This window comes from Ricinus communis, chromosome 6 (genome assembly GCF_019578655.1).
Source record: "Ricinus communis isolate WT05 ecotype wild-type chromosome 6, ASM1957865v1, whole genome shotgun sequence".
Lineage (NCBI taxonomy): Eukaryota > Viridiplantae > Streptophyta > Magnoliopsida > Malpighiales > Euphorbiaceae > Ricinus > Ricinus communis.
In genome coordinates, this window is record NC_063261.1 from 19,409,594 (window position 1) to 19,430,058 (window position 20,465).

General features: G+C 34.4%; 1 protein-coding gene and 10 non-coding genes across 11 annotated transcripts; 10 read left to right on the top strand and 1 right to left on the bottom strand.

The window, feature by feature from the left end:
- Window positions 1-741: 741 nt before the first annotated feature.
- TRNAP-UGG lies at window positions 742-813 on the top strand. Its single transcript has one exon. It is a non-coding gene; the product is annotated as a tRNA-Pro (tRNA).
- Window positions 814-1,628: 815 nt separating this feature from the next.
- Window positions 1,629-1,700, top strand: TRNAP-UGG. The gene has a single exon. It is a non-coding gene; the product is annotated as a tRNA-Pro (tRNA).
- A 959-nt stretch (window positions 1,701-2,659) lies between these two features.
- On the top strand, window positions 2,660-2,731 carry TRNAP-UGG. The gene has a single exon. It is a non-coding gene; the product is annotated as a tRNA-Pro (tRNA).
- A 930-nt stretch (window positions 2,732-3,661) lies between these two features.
- TRNAP-UGG lies at window positions 3,662-3,733 on the top strand. Its single transcript has one exon. It is a non-coding gene; the product is annotated as a tRNA-Pro (tRNA).
- Window positions 3,734-4,222: 489 nt separating this feature from the next.
- TRNAP-AGG lies at window positions 4,223-4,294 on the top strand. Its single transcript has one exon. It is a non-coding gene; the product is annotated as a tRNA-Pro (tRNA).
- A 436-nt stretch (window positions 4,295-4,730) lies between these two features.
- Window positions 4,731-4,802, top strand: TRNAP-UGG. The gene has a single exon. It is a non-coding gene; the product is annotated as a tRNA-Pro (tRNA).
- A 1,738-nt stretch (window positions 4,803-6,540) lies between these two features.
- TRNAP-UGG lies at window positions 6,541-6,612 on the top strand. Its single transcript has one exon. It is a non-coding gene; the product is annotated as a tRNA-Pro (tRNA).
- A 497-nt stretch (window positions 6,613-7,109) lies between these two features.
- Window positions 7,110-7,181, top strand: TRNAP-AGG. Its single transcript has one exon. It is a non-coding gene; the product is annotated as a tRNA-Pro (tRNA).
- A 429-nt stretch (window positions 7,182-7,610) lies between these two features.
- On the top strand, window positions 7,611-7,683 carry TRNAP-UGG. The gene has a single exon. It is a non-coding gene; the product is annotated as a tRNA-Pro (tRNA).
- Window positions 7,684-12,058: 4,375 nt separating this feature from the next.
- On the top strand, window positions 12,059-12,130 carry TRNAP-UGG. Its single transcript has one exon. It is a non-coding gene; the product is annotated as a tRNA-Pro (tRNA).
- A 3,879-nt stretch (window positions 12,131-16,009) lies between these two features.
- Window positions 16,010-20,116, bottom strand: LOC8262291 (ADP-ribosylation factor-like protein 8a). The gene is made up of 6 exons (XM_002532378.4): window positions 19,926-20,116; window positions 18,568-18,649; window positions 18,434-18,466; window positions 18,176-18,297; window positions 16,592-16,753; window positions 16,010-16,437 (listed from the first exon to the last, which is right to left on the bottom strand). Exons 1-6 carry the CDS (start codon window positions 19,961-19,963, stop codon window positions 16,320-16,322), a joined length of 555 nt encoding a protein of 184 aa, XP_002532424.1. The 5' UTR covers window positions 19,964-20,116; the 3' UTR covers window positions 16,010-16,319.
- Window positions 20,117-20,465: the final 349 nt, after the last annotated feature.

Consider the following 20,465-nt stretch of genomic DNA (forward strand, 5'->3'; position numbering starts at 1 on the left):
ATCTAGCATTAAAATCCCATTTAAATCATTCCACTTAAACTAAATAAAAATAAAGTAAAATTAATTTAAATAAAAACTCATTCATTAATTATTATTAATATTATCATTATTAAAAAAAAATTATGGGTATTACATTATTATGTTAGTTTTATAAGGAATAAAATAAAATAATTTTTAAAATAATGTTCTATTAGTCAGTGTAATAGTAAATCAGTTAGAGAATAATTTTACTATTGAAATCAATATATATTAATGTCATAGTATAAAAGATAACAATATTAGTTGAGAAATTATGAGACAAAAAAGAAATGAAATCATAATAATATCATTAAATGAAAAAACATGCAACCACTTGATTTTTTTTTTTTACTTTCCTAAAATAAATTTTTTTGGATCAAAATGGCAGAAGTTTAGATTATTTTATATTAGGATTAAATAAAAAACATGAAGGTGGTATCAAACATCAAGATTAGCGATCTTAGGATTATAGCTCAATGGCAAAACGACTAAGAACATCTTCACAAACAAGAAATTCAACCAATGGAAGTTTGGTACAATTGCAATAGCATATACTCAGCTCCACATAAGGAACTTTGTGTCTTCTGTTAAAGCATTTTGCTGATACGAATTTGATTATAAAAAAAATAAAAAAAAATAAAAAGAAGAGTCTAACATAAGAAAATGTTTAATCTAATCCGATTCGATTTAATAGGGAAAAGAAACACTAAATATTTAAGGAGTGGGCATTTGGTCTAGTGGTATGATTCTCGCTTTGGGTGCGAGAGGTCCCGAGTTCGATTCTCGGAATGCCCCTGTATATATGCTATTGCTTTTTTTTGCGATATTGGAAACTAACTACAGTCATCAGCAGAACTACAAGTTGCTGCTGGTGCCCCCGCCTTCTTTATGGGTTAGGATCTGTCTGCAGAATAAAACAAACATGTTATTTAATATAGTAGTTTGCTTTCTTTCTTTTTTTTGACAATAAAGTTGAGAAAATATGGCCATGTGATCTGGCCTAAAAGTCTTCAGAAAAATATTCAATGTTCAGTGGCTGCACATATATATATATATATATGCTCTGGTTAAGATTCCAAAGTAGGTAGAGTGGTTCTACAACCCAGCTGGCCAGTACCTATGACCCTGGGGAATCAATGAAAAGCCAGCTGCAGCCCAGCGCCCGCCCCCCAGCCCCCCTTCAGCTCATCTCAAGAGAGAAAGTTCACTCACCCAACAACCCAGATGATGATGATGACCAAAAGTAGACTATAAACTAACTCTAGACCACATTCTTGATTCATGCCCAGAACTGTAAATTTACTTCATAAATCTTGAGAAAGAACCTCATCAGGATTGATGATTTATTGCATAAATTTCCCACAATGTTTATTTCATAAATCTTTTGCAGTGTGGGAGCAGGCAAAGAATGGGAAATGGGTACTGCAACTGCCATATTACACAAGTATTCTGATTCATACACACACATGACAATGGAAAAAAGAAAGAAGAGAGCAGCTGAAAGAAAATACATCCTAGAACTAGCAAGAAACTATTGTGCCCCACCAAACATTCAAACAAGTAATTGTATGACCGCCAGCACAAATCATACATAACCAGTATCAATAAATGGGCATTTGGTCTAGTGGTATGATTCTCGCTTTGGGTGCGAGAGGTCCCGAGTTCGATTCTCGGAATGCCCCCTTCTCTACCATTACAATTTTAATGGTTTTTGAGAAGAATAAGTCAAATAAACAGTAGCAAAAGAAAAATGCTTTATGCTTGCTTCTTAGATGTTTACTCGGATCTAATACTAACAGTCAACTATGCCAATGATTTTAGAAACTAAATTAGCAGCCCTCGATTTCAGTTTAATAGTCTATAACACAATAAAATAATTAGGTTTTCTGACAAGATTCCAAATCCATGCCAAACAATTTCTTTTTGGAAAACAAAAAATTTGATAGACAGAACAGTAGATGCTGAAATCTAGATGGATAAAAAACTACTGCATAAGGGATCATAAATCAAGTGCTAAATATGGTCATCACAGATGAAGATATGTTTCTTCTGAATCCAAAGTGAGAAAATATCATTTAAAAGTCTTTTTCAATCAAGCCTTACATAGCTATAAGGTCAAATTGGGAATTTGGTCTAGTGGCATGATTCTTGCTTAGGGTGCGAGAGGTCCGGAGTTCAATTCTCAGAATGCCCCATTTATTCAGAAATCAAGTGTTCCATGATTTTTTTTTTTTCTTTTTTCTGAAAAGCAGAAGTTTCTTCCACAGAATGCAAGAAGATGGTGCTAAGAACTTAACAAGATTAGAAAGCTAGTATCAAACCTGTCTCTGCCTCCCAATTAACCTGAAACCTGCCAAAATGGTACAAATTTTAAGAACAAGTTTATTAACAAAAATTACTACCAGTATAGGGGCTAAGATTATAATTTACAGGTATGCATATGCATTCAACTTCATTGCTCCATAAAAGAAAGTTTGTTTTCTTCTGGTTAAGGCATTTTGCTCATATGAGTCTGATACACTATCCAAGGCCATCAAAGAAACCCCAACCAACATTAGACATGTTCAGTCTAATCAGATTTAAATTAATAGGAGCAGAGAAGAAGTTAATTACAAATTAAAACAAAATAATATTGAAAAATGGGCATTTGGTCTAGTGGTATGATTCTCGCTTTGGGTGCGAGAGGTCCCGAGTTCGATTCTCGGAATGCCCCCATCATGTTTTTGGTTTTGTGATATTGAATTATAATCTGTCCTGAAGTTAACAGCATAACTAGTAGTCCCTAGTGCCTCAACTTTATTGTCTGTTTAAAGAATTCAGCAAACATATTCAACGTAGTTTTCTTATAATTAAGTTGAAATGATTTGGTCATGTGAACTGGCATAAAGTCAACTGCAGAACAATATTTAATCTTCATCACTGCACATTTATCGTAAGCTCTGAATATATTCTACACTAACAACAAGGGTTACCAAGTGCATCAGTCAATGGTTTTTGCAACCTAGCTGACCAGAGACATACCAACAAAAATGCCGGCAATTGATGAAAAACCAGGTGCCTTCCCTGCCAAAAGGTTATAAGCACATTCAGGAGCAGTTCAATCACTCGATCACCAAATCAAATGAAGACAACAAATGGTAGACTAGAAACTAATTCTAGACCATCATACTTTATCATGACCAGCAATAGAAATTTACTTGAAAAACCTTGAGAAAAGCACCTCAGTAAAATTAGTGACTTATAGCAAAGTTATTGCTTGTTTCCACAACCTTTAATAAAACCACATTGTCTAATTAAAGAGTTCACCAAGTGAGATGCAAATGGGCAAATAAAATTCCAATAAAAGTAGCAAAGTAAATCAGCTAAAAATCAAGTAAAATATTTTGCAAGAATGGGAATGATAAAGGGCCAGTATGCAAGTATTCTCGTTCATTACTACTCGGATAAGACCCCAAACACACCCCAAAAGAAGAAAAAGAGAAGCTGCTATAAAATACAGCCCAAGACTAGCAAGAAGCTAAGTGTCATGCATTGAATATCTTTGTCAATTACACTTACCATCCTGTAAGGGAAATTGTGCTTCAAATGTTCAAACCAGTAATTGCATTGCCATGGACACATATTGTATATACTATCAACAAATGGGCATTTGGTCTAGTGGTATGATTCTCGCTTTGGGTGCAAGAGGTCCCGAGTTCGATTCTCGGAATGCCCCTACTTTATAACTACAATTTAAATTATCATTGTGCACAATAAGTCAACTAGCCAGAGACAAATGTTTTATGATATTTTATAATAATCTGCAATGCTACCTACCCTGATCTAATAGTTTATCATCTATGCTCATGAGTTTAGGAAGTAAATCAGTAACCATGAAGTTCAGTTTATATGGTCTTTCAGCTGAGGAATGTCAAACAGTAAAACTGTAAAAGCAAATAAAATAACTCAGTTATCTGACAAGATTCCATGTCAATCATTTTTTTTTGGTTAATGTTAGAGAAAGAGCAGTAGATGTTGAGATCTAGGTGGCCAGATTACTGCATAAATGATCATAAATCAAGTTCTATATGCCATTACCTAAAAGAGATATGTTTCTTTGATCCAAAGAGGAGAAAATAACTTTTCAAAAGTCTTTTCGGTTTTCACCCAAATCTTAGATTGGAAATGGCATTAAGACTCACCAGAGAAAATAACATTTACAGTTGGGCATTTGGTCTAGTGGTATGATTCTCGCTTAGGGTGCGAGAGGTCCCGAGTTCAATTCTCAGAATGCCCCATTTTATACAAAAATCAAATGTTCCATGATTTTTCGGTTTTTTTCTTGAAGTTTCTTCCACAGATTGCAATAAGACGATTTCACAACTTCATAACAAGATTAGAAAGCTCAGTAACATACCTGTATCTAGCTCCCTTTCAGCAACAGCAAAGGCAATTAACCTGAACATTACCAAATGATACAAATACGAAGAACAAGTTTATTCACAAATTTACTATCTAAGATTTCTAAAACTATAATATACAGTTATGCATATGAATGCAACTTAAGTTTGTTTCTTCTGTTAATTCATTTTGCTCATACGAGTCTGATACATCATCCAAGACCTTCAAAGAAAGCCCAATGGCAGAAATGTTCAGTCTAATCAGTTTTAAACTAAAAGAAGCGGTTAGAGAAGAAATTAAATACAAATTAAGGCAAAATAACATTTACAAATGGGCATTTGGTCTAGTGGTATGATTCTCGCTTTGGGTGCGAGAGGTCCCGAGTTCGATTCTCGGAATGCCCCAACATGTTTTTGGTATTATAATAATGAAATTAAAATCTGGCCTGAAGTCAACAGCAAAACTACAAGTCCCTAATGCCCCACCTTTATTTTCTGTTTGAAGAATTAGCAAACATATTCAACATAGTTCTTGTTTATATAATAAAGGTGAAATCATTTGGTCATGTGATCTGGCATAAAGTCAACTGCAGAACAATAGTTAATGTTCATGACTACACATATAATATAAGCCCTGATAAGATTCTACACCTAACAGCATGGATTACCAAGTACATCCGCCAGTACTTTTGCAATATTAGCTCAAGAAACATAACAACAAATGCGAGAAATTGATTAAAAGCTAGCTGCCTTAACCCTGCCAAAAGGTTATGGAAGCACATTTCCAGGCAGTTCAATCACTAATCAACAAACCAAACGAATACAACAAATGAACAAAAGGAAGAATAGAAACCTGAACCCTGCCAAAAATGGTATAAATATTGAAAACAAGTTTACTAACAAAAATTACTACCAACATAGGGGCTAAGTTTATAATTTACAGGTATGCATATGTACTCAATTTCATTGCTCTATAAAAGAAATTTCGTTTTGTTCTGTTCAAGGCATTTTGCTCATACGATTCTCGGAATGCCCCCATCATGTTTTTGGTTTTGTGTAATTGAATTAAAATTTGTCCTGAAGTCAACAGCATAACTATACGTCCCTAGTGCCTCACCTTTATTGTCTGTTTAAAGAATTCAGCAAACATATTCAATATAGTTTTTTTGCAATAAAGTTGAATTAATTAGGTCACATGATCTGGCATAAAGTCAACTAGAGAACAATATTTAATCTTCACCACTGCACATATTATATAAGCTATGAATACATTCTATACTAACACCAAGGTTTATCAAGTGCATAAGCCAATAATTTTTGCAACCTAGCTGACCAGAAACATACCAACAAAAATGCCGCCATTTGATGAAAAGCCAACTGCCTCAACCCTGCCAAGAGGTTATATAATCACATTTCAGGAGCAGTTCAATCATTCAATCAACAAATCAAATGAAGACAACAAATTGTAGAGTAGAAACTAGTTGTAGACCATCATACTTTATCATGACCAGCAATAGAAATTTACTTGAAAAACCTTGAGAAACGAACCTTAGTAAAATTGGTGACTCATAGCAAAGTTATTGCTTGTTTCCACAACCTTTAATAAAACCACATCGTCTAGTTACATAGTGCACCAAGTGAGATGCAAATGGGCAAATAAAATTCCAAGAAAAGCAGCAAGTTTAATCTGCTAAACATCAATTAAAATTTTTTTGTAGCAGGTGGAGCAGGCAAGAATGGGAACTATAAAGGGCCAGTATGCAAGTATTCTCATTCATTACTGCTCAGATAAAACGCCAAACACACACCCCAATAGAAGAAAAAGAGAAGCTGGTAGAAAATACAGCCAAAGACTAACAAGAAGCTACCAAGTGTCATGCATTGAATATCTTTGTCAATTACACTTCCAATCCTGTAAGGGAAATTGTGCTTCAAATGTTCAAACCAGTAATTGTATTGCATGAACACATACTGTGAGAAGCTGGTAGAAAATACAGCCCAAGACTAACAAGAAGCTACCAAGTGTCATGCTTTGAATATCTTTGTCAATTAGACTTCCAATCCTGTAAGGGAAATTGTGCTTCAAACGTTCAAACCAGTAATTGTATTGCATGAACACATACTGTACATATTATCAACAAATGGGCATTTGGTCTAGTGGTATGATTCTCGCTTTGGGTGCGAGAGGTCCCGAGTTCGATTCTCGAAATGCCCCTACTTTATAACTATGATTTAAATTGTCATTGTGCACAATAAGTCAAATAGCCAGAGAAAAATGTTTTATGATTTTTTATAATAATCTGCAATGCTACCTACTCTGATCTAATAGTTTATCATCTATGCTCATGAGTTTAGGAAGTAAATCAGGAACCATGGAGTTCAGTTTATATGGTCTTTCAGCAGAGGAATGTCAAACAGTAAAAACTGTAACAGCAAATAAAATAACTCAGTTATCTGACAAGATTCCATGTCAATCATTTTTTTCTGAGAAACTGAAAGTATTACAGAAAGAGCAGTAGATGCTGAGATCTAGGTGGCCGGATTACTGCATAAATGATCATAAATCAAGTGCTATATGCCATTTCCTAACAGAGATATGTTTCTTTGATCCAAAGAGAAGAAAATAACTTTTCAAAAGTCTTTTCGGTTTTCACCCAAACCTTAGATTGGAGATAGCATTAAGAATCACCAGAGAAAATAACATCTACAGTTGGGCATTTGGTCTAGTGGTATGATTCTCGCTTAGGGTGCGAGAGGTCCCGAGTTCAATTCTCGGAATGCCCCATTTTATACAAAAATCAAATGTTCCATGATTTTTCGTTTTTTTTTCTTGAAATTTCTTCCACAGATGGCAATAAGACGATTTTCACAACTTCATAACAAGATTAGCAAGCTTAGTATCATACCTGTATCTAGCTCCCTTTCATCAACACCAAAGGCAATTAACCTGAATTTGCCAAATGATACAAATACTAAAGTACTCACAAAAATTACTACCTAAGATTCTAAAACTATAATATACAGTTATGCAAATGAATGCTACTTAAGTTTGTTTCTTCTGTTAAGGCATTTTGCTCGTATGAGTCCGATACATCATCCAAGAACTTCAAAGAAAGCCCAATGGCAGACATGTTCAGTCTAGTCAATTTTAAACTAAAAGAAGCAGTTAGAGAAGAAATTAAATACAAATTAAAACAAATAACGTTTACAAATGAGCATTTGGTCTAGTGGTATGATTCTCGCTTTGGGTGCGAGAGGTCCCGAGTTCAATTCTCGGAATGCCCCAGCATATTTTTGGTTTTATAATATTGAAATTAAAATCTGGCATGAAGTCAACAGCATAACTACAAGTCCCTAATGCCCCGCCTTTATTGTCTGTTTGAAGAATTCAGCAAACATATTCAACATAGTTTTTGTTTCTATAATGAAGTTGAAATAATTTGGTCATGTGATCTGGCATAAAGTCAACTGCAGACAATAGTTAATATTCATGGCAACACATATAATATATACTCTGATAAGATTCTGCACCTAACAGCATGGATTACCAAGTACTTCAGCCAGTGGTTATGCAATCTAGCTCAGCAGAAACATAACAACAAATGCGAGAAATTGATTAAAGCCAGCTGCCTTAACTGCCAAAAGGTTATGGAAGCACATTTCCAGGGCAGTCCAATCACTCAATCAACAAACCAAACGAAAATAACAAATGAACAGAAGGAAGAATAGAAACCTGAACCCTGCCAAAATGGTATAAATATTAAACAAAAGTTTACTAACAAAAATTACTTCCAATATAGGGGCTAAGATTGTAATTTACAGGTGTACAAAAGTACTCAATTTCATTGCTCCATAAAAGAAATTTCGTTTTCTTCTGTTCAAGGCATCTGGCTCATATGAGTCTGATATATCATCCAAGGCCATCAAAGAAAGCCCAATAATAGACATGTTCAGTATAATCAGATTTAAATTAATAGGAGCAGAGAAGATGTTAATTACAAATTAAAACAAAATAACATTGATAAATGGGGACTTGGTCTAGTGGTATGATTCTCGCTTTGGGTGCAAGAGGTCCCGAGTTGGATTCTCGGAATGCCCCCATCATGTTTTTGGCTTTGTGTTATTGAATTAAAATCTGTCCTGAAGTCAACAACATAACTATACTTCCCTAGTGCCTCACTTCTATTGTCTGTTTAAGGAATTCAGCAAACATATTCAACATAGTGTTTTTCTAAATAAAGTTGAAATAATTTGGTCAAGATCTGGCATAAAGTCAACTGCAGAACAACATTTAGTCTTCATGACTGCACATATAATATAAGCTCTGAATATATTCTACACTAACACCAAGGGTTACCAAGTGCATCAGCCGGTGGTTTTGCGACCTAGCTGAGCAGAAACGTAACAACAAATGCGAGGAATTGTGCTCAAGTCTACATAACACCCAGCACAATGGGGACTATAAAGGGCCAATATGCATGCATTCTGATTTATTACTACTCAGATAAGACCCCAAACACACATCCCAAGAAGCTGGTAGGAAATACATCCTCGAACTAGCTAAAAGCCACTAACCGTCGTGCATTCAGTATATTTGCCAATTACACTTCCAATCTGACAGGGAGTTTGTGCTCCAAATCTTTAAACTAGCAATTCCATTACCATGAACAAATATTGTACATAGTTAGTAACAACAAATGGGCATTTGATCTAGTGGTATGATTCTTGCTTTGGGTGCGACAAGTCCCCAGTTTGATTCTCGGATTGCCCCCACTTTACCATTTCAATTTAAATATTTTTTGGGCAAAACAAGTCAAATAGCAAAAGTAAAATGCTTGGTTTTTTTTTATAATAATCATTGATCTTAATTACTCTGATCCAATAGTTTATCTGCCAAATAATTTAGGAAGGAACCAATGAGTTTAGTTCATATGGCCCTTAAGCAGAGGCATGTCAAACAGTGAAAACTATATCAGAGAATAAATAAACACAGTTGTCTGACAAGATTCCCTGCCAATCAATTCTTTTCCTATTTTCTTTTTGTAGAAATTGTTACAGAAAGAGCAGTAGATGTTGAAATCTAGGTGGACAGGTTACTGCATAAATGATCATTAATCAAGTGCTAAATGCCATTAACATGCAGAGATATACTTCTTTTAGTTGAAACAGAAGAATATAACTTTTCAAAAGTCTTCAATTTTCATTCAAACCTTGCATAGGAAATGGTATTTGGAATCACCACAGAAACTAACATCAGTGGTTGGGCATTTGGTCTAGTGGTATGATCTCGCTTAGGGTGCGAGAGGTCCCGAGTTCAATTCTCGGAGAGCCCCATTATTTTCAGATGATTAGTGTTTCATATTTTTTTCTTTTATTTTTTTAAGCTTCTTCTACCGTATGCATGAAGATTGTGTTTATAACTTCACATAAAGATTTGCAAGCTCAGGATCATACCAGTATCCAGCTGCCCATTCATCAAGAATATTGGCCATCAACCCAAACCCTGCCAAATGCTACAATTACTAAGAACAAATTCACTAACCAAAAACACTAGCAATTTAAAGATGGCTGAAATTGTAATATACAGGTATGCATATGCATGCAACTTCATCGCAGAAAATTTGTGCTTCTGTTAAAGTATTTTTCTCATATGAGTCTGATAGGTCATCCAAGGCCTTCAAAAGTATCCAACAAGAGACATGTTTAGTGTAATCTGATTTAAATTAATAGGAGTAACATTGACAAATCGGCATTTGGTCTAGTGGTATGATTCTCGCTTTGGGTGTGAGAGGTACCAAGTTCGATTCTCGGAATGCCCCACCTTGTTTTTTGTCCCTCGTTCTTGTTCTGTTTCAAGAATTAATTATCTGGCCTGAAGCCAACAGAAGAACTAAAAGTCCCTAGTGGACGACCTTCTTTGTCGAAGACTCAGTATACATTCAATATATTATTTGGTTCCTAATAATAAAGTTAAAAATAATTTGGCCATGTGATCTGGCCTAAAGTCAACTGCAGAACAATATGAAATTTTCATGATTGAAATTCTCTAATAAAAGTTTTATCTACCAAGCAAACAGCCAATGACTTTGCATTCTAGGTAAGCAATGAATATGACTAAGACCTCAGCAATCAATAAAAACCAGCTGCCTCAACTCTATGAAATGTTGTGGAAGTTTATTCTAAGCGTAAGCTCAATCACTCGAGCAACAAATAGAAACTAACTGAAGACCACCATCCTTTATCACAACTAGTACAAAGTTTTTAAGAAATCTTGAGAAAAGCAACTTATAAATATTTATGATCTATAGCACAATATATTGCTCATTCTCACAACCTTTACTAATATGATCAAGTAACGATCTATAGCACAATACATTGTTCACAATCACAACCTTTACTAATGTGATCAAGTAATGATCCATAGCACAATGTATTGCTCATTCTCACAACCTTTACTAATATAATCAGGTAACACGTAGTCCGAAAAAAGCAGCAAGTGACATGGAAGTGGGAAACTAAAATTCCAAACTCAAATCTTTGGCGTCTGCAGTAAGTGAGAATCCAGTTCACTAAAGTAGATTTCACTCAGTCAATAACCCAGCCAAGGGAACCAAAGTTAAAGCTATAATTTGCCTGAAGCTGTAAATCTGAATTTCCTAAGAAATTTTTTAGGTAAGTACCTCATCTCAATGAGTGTCTTATGACTGGTATATTAATTATTCTTTATATCTTTAATGACATTGTAAAAATTAGTATCTAAGTCAAAGACTGCAAGAAGTGTGAATGCGAAATTCCAAGAGAAGAAAAGCTGCAACAGCAAATCAGGCATCAGTTAAGCAAAACATACACTTTTGCCATGGTAGGTTTACCAGAGCAAGAACATAAAAGAGTTAGTGAAACTATTTTTTGAATAATTGCTGCTCTCCAAACTTACCTTTCCTGAGAGCAATTCTGTCAATGTTTTTTGAGAAAAATAAGAAGCAAACATTCCCATTATACTATGTTTACTCCACAATCCTGTGGTATGAAAGAAATACTAAACTAACAATAGACAACAAAGCAAATTTGAATGTATTTGCTAATCAGAGGTAAAAGGAAATGTGAAATAAACCTTCAAACAGTCTTTTGCATTAATACAGATTCAGCTTAAATTGAAAATTGTACATGACAAGTGTTAATGAATGGGCATTTAGTCTAGTGGTATGATTCTCGCTTTTGGTGTGATAGGTCTAGAGTTCAATTCTCAGAACGCCCCATCTAGATTGTTTTTTAAATTATAAGCCCTTACTTTTTGCGTACAGCTTATACCAGAAGTAGTTGTGTAAAATAATGAATCAAGCACAAGCTTGATGCTGATAGCCTCCACCCAGGTCAAGACATGAAAAGAAGAAAGCAATTACTCATGATGTTAGAGGAATCTGCTTATCTATGGCATGGGATTATGCTAGGCCAAGATAATTGTATTTAGCATCAGCACCTTAAGTTTTTAACCAATTTAAGCTTTCAATGCATTTTGCAAATGTCTTGTATCTGACTGACCAGATAAATGACTAAGAGGTAATGGTAGCATCAAAGGTCAAAGTCTAGCAAGTACCTACTTCAGAGAGTTCACGAAAATTAACAGAAATAACTAGCGAAATAAGTTATAAAAGATAGCTACAGGACATTTGGTCTAGTGGTATGATTCTCGCTTTGGGTGCGAGAGATCCCGAGTTCGATTCTCGGAATGCCCCCACCTGTTGTTAGTTTTCAATATTGACATTAAAATAATACAACTACGTATCTGTCTCCATGTCAACTATAGACTACCTATCCCACCTTTCCTGTCTTGTTTTTGGCATCTGATAATGAAAGATCCAAATAATCTAGCCTAAACTCAACTGCATAACTACAAGTCCTAGTGCCCCACTTCCGTTCTTGCCTAATTGTTGAATATAGTAACCAGATTTTATTAACTTGTGGTTTCTGGCAAGAAAGTAAAATAATTTTGCTATGTCAAACAATTTGAAAAATTCATGAGAGCCCACATAATTTATTGTCCATCCAATATGATTTCACACCATGCAATTGTTAAGTAAATAAGTCACTGGTTTGCAGTCTAAGCAAGCAATTTAGAACTATACCTGTGGCTCAGCAAGCAATACAAATCCAATTGCTTCAAGCTGCCAAATGATTGTGGGAGTTCACGTAAAGTGCAGATTCAATCACTGAATCAACAACCCAAATGAAGACGACCAAAATCAGAGAGTAGAAACAATCTCCAGCTCACTGTCTCCTGCACGAATGGTGATATACATTCTGAGAAAAGCACCTCACAGAGTTTAAGAACCTGTTTCCTTCTAACTTTCAACAAGGTAACATCTACTATGATATTGGAGCAAGTGACATGAAATTTGCAAATAAAATTTACAAATGCACCTAAATAAATCAGCAGCTGATGTGAAAACGGACAAGGCAACATCAAAACTAGCGAACTCATTGCTAGTCCACAGTACAATGTTGATTCCAAACATTATTTATAACCACCACCCAACAAGTACCACACACCAAACAACAATTTTCATTACTCAAAACTAGTAATTTCACTGTTACTCTAGAACAAGGTTGGCAATTTTTGACAACCTGATTACATGGCGTCACACGTAGTTAAACAGGGGTTGGGTTTTGGATAAACAATTTGGCCTATAAACGGGTCAATCCATTTATAAAAAAGTAAAATAGTAGGTTTATGACCCATCTCTGGTTAGACACGTTTATTTAATCAGGTTAATAAATTAACATGTAAATACACTAGACAAATATACACAATAAACATATTTAATTAAAATAATATAAAAATATATCATTATTTGCTAATTATATTAATATTTTTCAAACTATTAATTGTGTTATCGTGTAATTTTGTAAAATGATGAACACATTGATATGCTATGACTTGCATAATATTAAACAGGTTACACGGGCCTTGTCGTGTAATTTGCTTAATATCATTTTCGTATTAAGGTTTAGAATCTTGACCCGATTAGTTAAATGGGTCATGTTCGGGTTGAGTATTTCTGTGTTATACCAGTGTCTTGACACGACCCGTTTATACCCACCAGCCCGAATTACCAATCCTTCTAGAATCCTTGATTTTAGTGAAGTGGCTACCCAAGCTTTCCACAGCACCCCACCCAACAAAAGGAAAAGCCACGTAGATATTATGGAGGTGTCCTAAGACTAGGAAGAATCAACAGAGGAAGCATCAAACATTGAATATCTTTGCTAATTACATTTAAAGAGTCCCTGGAGGAAAACTGAGCTGTGGACTTTCAAACTAGAAATAGCATGATCATAAATGCACAAAAATGGCACATAACTACAACGAAAAATGCACAGTTCTTCAGAATGTTAGTGTGATTCTTACTTTTGGTGGAAGAGGTACTGAATTCAGTTCTTAAAATGCCCCATGCTATTAAGGAATTTAGAATCCCATTAACTTTTTTGTTTTTGGTATCTTTCTATAGATTAAAATACTTTAGCCACGAAAACTCACCTAACATCAAACATAATTTTCTAATATGGAGAAGGATAAGCAGATTTAGAAATATTTATTTGCTGGCTTTTTAAGTCTTAACCAATGAATTGATAGTGCTAAAATTAACAGAGGCAAAGCAGGATTAAATCTGTATCTAGCTTCATTCATCATTTAAATGGCACTATCAGTATTTGTGTTCTGTACTTGGGGAAACTAAAGTAGGAACCAGGGAATCAAAATCAACTAAAAGTTTTAGATCAGGCTTCAAACAAGGACATCCAAGATTTCAAATGGGAAGTGCACAAAGGAGCAGAAATAACCTGTATTTATTACTCCAGAGGAGCAAGTAACTCAAGAGACGATCATTGTTCTTTTTATCAATGAAGAAGGTAAAAATGAAAAATTCAGTGATGTGAAAGGGATCACCCGAAGAAGCAGGCTAATACCATTATCAATTCGAGTGAACCAATTAGATGTTTTCGTTAAAAGTCACTATTCAATCACATAATAAATAAAGCCAGGCAAAATTGACATCAAGAAGAGTAGTTAAATCGTCAACCTAGAACATGATGCAGCACTGAAAGTAAATTTAATTGGCATGTAAACTAAGCCATATAACACAAAGAAATTTTCAAAATCACAAAACAGAAAGCAGAAAGTATCTATAAATGGGCATGCAATCCAATGTTATGAGACCTAAAATTCCCAGGTATTTTTATCATAAAAAACTGGAATTGGTTAATGGACACATGCAAAAGAAATTAATGAGATTTCAAAAGGACACCGGAGTTCATAGCTTTAGGTAATAAAGAAAGTGAAATAGAACCTGAAAATTGAGAAACAGAAATAACCAAGCATGGCAGGCAGGCAAGAGCTGCAAAATAGAAGCCAAAGGAGTGATAGAAACAAGTCGACCATAAACACATGCAAAAATAAAAACCATAAATCAACAAGTACAAACAAAACCTGGAAATATATCACTGGAAGTTTTTCACTTTTCCTTACTCACATGAGCAAAATCAACTATTTGATGATAATAACTAAAGAAAGAGAGGAAAAACAATCTCTGGCACTGGTGCTCTATTTGGGTATCGGAAAAACCGATGAAAAGAAAAGGAAAGTTTTTTTTTGTTTTTTGCCCTTTTGGCTTTTCCTGGGTTTTCTGGCAAGCAAGCAGAACGGAGTGTTTTGACTTGAGTCAATAATGCAAAGACTTTCTGGTTGCTTATTGGTCAGCTTATTGGTCAGCACTAGGAAGTGGAATGCAAATAATCAGTTACTAACCATATTTTCTCGTGCCTGTGATGATCGTACAGTTCGTACAACTTCCAAATGTTGGTTATAGAGTTATCCACGTGGAAGTACCTATTGGCTATCTGCTACCAGTTTTTTTCTTACAATTACAATTTAGAGAGAGAAGAGCCCGCTCATCAATATTAAAATAATTAGAATTAACTATATTAAAATAATTAGAATCAACCATTTGTTGGTTGGATCTTATATTTTCTATCTTTTACTGATTATGAGATCTCTAACATGTAGAAGATATTGTTTTCAAAGATTCTTTAATAGAAAACACCCATCCTTTTGTTTTCTTGAATCTTAATTCAATGGTTTTGTTATTTCAAGATTGAAGTTGAGTAAAATCTATTTATTCTAAGTGTACACTGAAATAAATAAGTGACAGTATTCTGAATGTGTTCCAATGGTAAATTTTGCTTCTTTTTCTAATGTCTGCAAGAATCATGGAAAAACCAAAACGTATGGAGACTCCTTGACCTTCCAAACGATATTCACAGTCGGGCTGCTTCAAACTTCAGTATCTGACTAATATTTACACATTTTGGAGAGTTATGCAACAGATTGTCACTTCCTACAGATTCAAGAAAAGCTGCAATGGATTTAAAGATAACCCCACAGCAATGGATAACACTAGTAAATGAACAGATGGAGAACATCCACCAGAAATCCTTTGCTTACCAAAGGAAACATGAAAGATGATTCACATTAGTCTAAACCACAGCATATGAACAGAAAATTGCCATTACACGAACAGCCTGCAACCCGATCAGTATCGCCATTTTAAGACAGGACATCCATGAATAGTATTCTTTCACTCAAAACCACAATTCATGTTGAATGTTTACACTGCAAATAATAAATTAATTATCTGTACATAGAAATCAAGCTAGATTGTAACCCAACAGATACAAGGGTGTGAACAAAACCTGGATGTCAACCCCAATTACACATGCTATGATCAAAGCCATGCAGAGATATTAAAGATGATGGTCAGACTCGGACATCAATAAAGCAGTTAGACATAGTAGATGCCACTTCAATCAAACTCAAGTTCAGCCGCTTAAAATTGTCATAATCATCACTACAAGTACAGGAATTACAACTCAATTCTTTGATTTTGAATGCTTTACGAGCCAATCAATAACTGTATCAATGTTGGTGGAGTTCTTGCATGAAATCATGAAGCAACATACTTCTCTATCGGTAATAGACTTGAGCCCCCTGCAAAAAAGAACACAGTTAATAAGCCAGTGCTTACTTGCGCAATAGAACTATTTTTAGAACTATTTTTAAATAACCATTAACTGCTTATGCAGCATATGTTTTTGGCAATAAGAGTTCTTTATGAGAAGCCTCCTATAATTGTTCCACTTACATTTGCTCTGTAAAAGCTTCTTTAGACAAAGCTCCTGGTTTGTCAATCTTGTTGCCCAATACTAGCAATGGAATACCATTCAATGAGGGCTTACTCAAAAGGTCATGAAGTTCACTTTTCGAGACAGATAAATTATCAAAATCAGCTGCATCGACAACATATCTGCAAACATATATCCAAAACTTATTTAAGCCATTTCTTATATTGGGGTAGCATGGGCAACTTTTGTCGAAATACAGATGTTGAGTTTGTACAAGCAGCATAAACAGTGACTTATGCAGCAACATCACAACTTCATTACAAGTAAGATGCTATTAAAATTTATGCACCAGAAAATTTAGAAATAGACAACTTATAAAGGGGTGTGTGCTTAATTTCATCTGTTCCAGATAGAAAGGAATAACATCACCATCATAGGAGAAAAAGAAAAGAAGAAGGAGAAAAAAAAAAAAAGACGAAGGGTCATAGTAGATAGCAGCAGAAATACAAACAACTTCCTCTTTGACCATTTCTTCTTTTAGGGGGGAAAAAGGAAAGAAAAGCTAAGTAGCATGAAGGGGTGCCAATCCAAATGCATGATAAGACACCCTTTCTCTCCATCAAAAGCCTGCTCCGTAAGGGCTAAATAGTTGCAGCATCACAAGAAATCCTAACTAGGGGTAGAATTCTTGATAGAAAAATATAAAGAACTTCTGAGAAACAAAGATTCTGCTCATGATATTTTAGCATTAACATATTATTCAAATTGAAAGCACAAGAGTGCAAAGATACACAAAGAAGATTGAACATAAAAACAGTAATCAAAGGTTCCAGAGCACAGGCACAAGTAAAGGTGTAATAGTACAAGTAACATATTCTTCATTCTATTTAAATTTTCTGTTCCATGTAAGTGTGATCTAATTAGCATGGAAAAGAAAACCTCAAGTGAATTTGCAGCTGAGCTAACAAAGAAATACAAAGGAAACATAATTAAAACATTTAGCAGAGTTAAAATGACAATGGAAAATAAGAGGACTAAGATATTGTATTTCTAATAAAACTAAGTAGATGAAGCATGAATTCTTGACAAAGACATTGTTCAAAACTGTAAAGTTTCTTCTCCATTTCTTGACCAAGGGATGCACATGCAATTGATATATCTTATAAAGTCCTTTGAAGGAAAAGTTCATATCTTCACTTCTGCTTAAAAGAAATAAGGTAGATCACCGCTTAGCTATGGACTTCCAAATTCTTACCCAAAGAAGTGTGGAGCCTTTTCAGTCTGTAAACTTGTATAATCATCAAGTGGTTTGAACCAAGAATTATGTTAACCCAATAACTTGGGGGCACATCATTTATAAAAAGACAGCAGACACCCCTAAACTTCATTTCTTACTAAATATGCTGAAAACATAATTATTTATTAAAATGTTGCAAGATGAGCGATTTGAAGCACCAATCAGATAAACATAAAGTTCAAATAATCTAAAATTACATAATACTATTCAACAGAAACACCCCAAGATCTTCCTGTAATATTGAGAGAGCTAAAAACCTTCCAGTTTGCAAAAATTCTTGTGAATTAATAGTTTAAATTATACGTACACAATAGCTGAAACTGCACGGCAGTATCTCTCCCACATGCTGCGAAACCTTGGTTGACCTCCAAGATCCCACAACTTTATTGTGACATTCCCTTTTGTTACCTTCCTCATATTAAATCCCACCTTTAGGCAAAAGAGATAATTTTCTAACGTCAGTGAATTAATCTAATTACAAATAAAACAGAGTTCTGCAATAGAAAGGAGAGATACTCAGGTATGATTACTAGTCATCAAAAGTTCATTTAGAAAGAGAACGCACCGTAGGGATCATGTCTTCACTATATCCACCTGTCTAGAAACAGGAGGCAGAAACAAAGATTCTGCCATCAGCATCAAAACCAAAAGAGAATAGCAAAAGATGTAAACATATATATCATGAACTCTTTCACTTACTGCAACAACATTTACAAGTGATGTTTTCCCTGCATTTTGGAGTCCTATCAGAGACAACTCCATCTCTTGCTTGAAAAAGAGACTATACAATCAAGAAACAAGGAAAAAAAGTCAAAAAAAGAAAAAGATATTACTTCTCAAGGGTCAATGCCAATCACATATTTCCATAAAAAGGCAAGTAGCAGGTTGGAACAAAAATGAAATATTCATAAGACCCCAGGATGAAAATATAATGTTCAACTCAACAGAGGTACAGCAATACAAACTCTCAAGACATATACTGACATTTTTCACAGAACATTTTCTTTAGCTGTCAGCATAAATAGCTGAGCTAACACTAGGCTATCCCTCAAGAACATCATTAAAACATCAAGCAAATTCATGTGCCAAAATTCTTTAAGCACCAATTTAATTGCATGGATGCCTTCTTTGAACCTATCAAGTGATATTAGCGGTCTTCATACTGTCATGAAACTCAAAGAACTTCCAAGAAGCTATACTAAAGATATCTAAGATCACAAAACCTAATTGTCCTACATTGTAAAATTCAACCACCTTAAGACCAATTAATAACTTCCACCTAGTTTCCATTGCCTCCTCTACCACCACCATAGCAAATAACCAAAAAAAAAAAAAAAAAAAAAAAATACATATCCAAAATCAAAATATCTCATAACCATACTTTAAAACCATTCACAGTTTCACTTCAAAATTCAGCATACCAAAAGATGATGAATACGTTAATTCAAGTAAAATTAGAATCAACCACTTAATTTAAATCACCCTAGCATAAATAGCTGAAAAAATCAACCTAAACAAAAATCCTTTACCTAGTCATGAACTTTAATAAAAGATCTAATTAAAACATCCGAAAAAGCTCAATTCAGATCCTATTCAGATCCTACATACTACTTATAAAATAAACTTTGACCAAGAATTTTCTTATTTAAAACAAATCATAATTAGTGCTCAACTTAAAATTTGACCTCACTTTCTCATATAATCATTTAGACTAATTTAAGTAGCACCAAAAAGACAATTCCCACTTTTTATCCCCACCTCCCTCCCAAACCAACCAAAAGATCCCAAAACAAGAAAACCCCAATCTTCTTTCCACCAAAATTTACCTCTATCATTGTAAGAAAAAAAAAAAAAAAAAACAAACAGGTTTCTTCAAAAAAATTAAAAAGAGGCAATTAACACTAAAAATCAAATCAAGAAACGAACTTTATTATAATTACTATTGTCCTTTAAGTGCAAAGTCATAACCTTTTTCTACTCCATACAATAAAAACACCTAAAAACAATCACATTAATTTTTCGCAGCATCCAAACAGAACGATTAAAATGAAAATTACCTTCTTAGCCAATTGAGAAAAGCTTCCCACAATCCCATCTTGCAATTACAATCAAACAAACAAAAAAATTTAGATTTTCTAGTTCTATAAAGAGATCGATTTGTCAAAATTACAACAAAAGAAAAATAAATTAAGTGCCTTTTGTTCTCAATAATTGAATTCCCTTCCCTCGCTATTTAAAATCGAAAAAGATAATGATAATCCAGGTTAGGACAAGATAAAGAATGTTTTAATTTTCGTTTCCACGCGTTGGGAAAAGAGTGTGGATATATTAGCCAATGGTGGCAGTTTCTCTCGTAGAAGATGTGCGGATAATATTGGGTAAAATGTTTCACGCGCTTTAAATTAGTGTGGGAAAAGATTGGTGTTGAGTGTGTGTAAACGATGGCGTTTTAGGGAGAATGAAAAGGAAATGCGTTTTTAATTTGTCCTTTGTGTTAATAATCGCGTGAGGTAACGTCTTCTCAGTTGGCAGTTGCAATCTCCAGGTTGTCTATTTCTGAGTTCACGACTTAAACCACATACACTAATATGTGGCGT

Coding starts and splice junctions, on each gene's coding strand:
- LOC8262291 (XM_002532378.4), bottom strand. CDS start 19,963: ATGGGATTGTGGGAAGCTTTTCTCAATTGGCTAAGAAG. Junction 18,467..18,567: donor CACTTGTAAATGTTGTTGCA/GTAAGTGAAAGA, acceptor TCCTGTTTCTAG/ACAGGTGGATATAGTGAAGA. Junction 18,298..18,433: donor GTGAAGACATGATCCCTACG/GTGCGTTCTCTT, acceptor TTTTGCCTAAAG/GTGGGATTTAATATGAGGAA.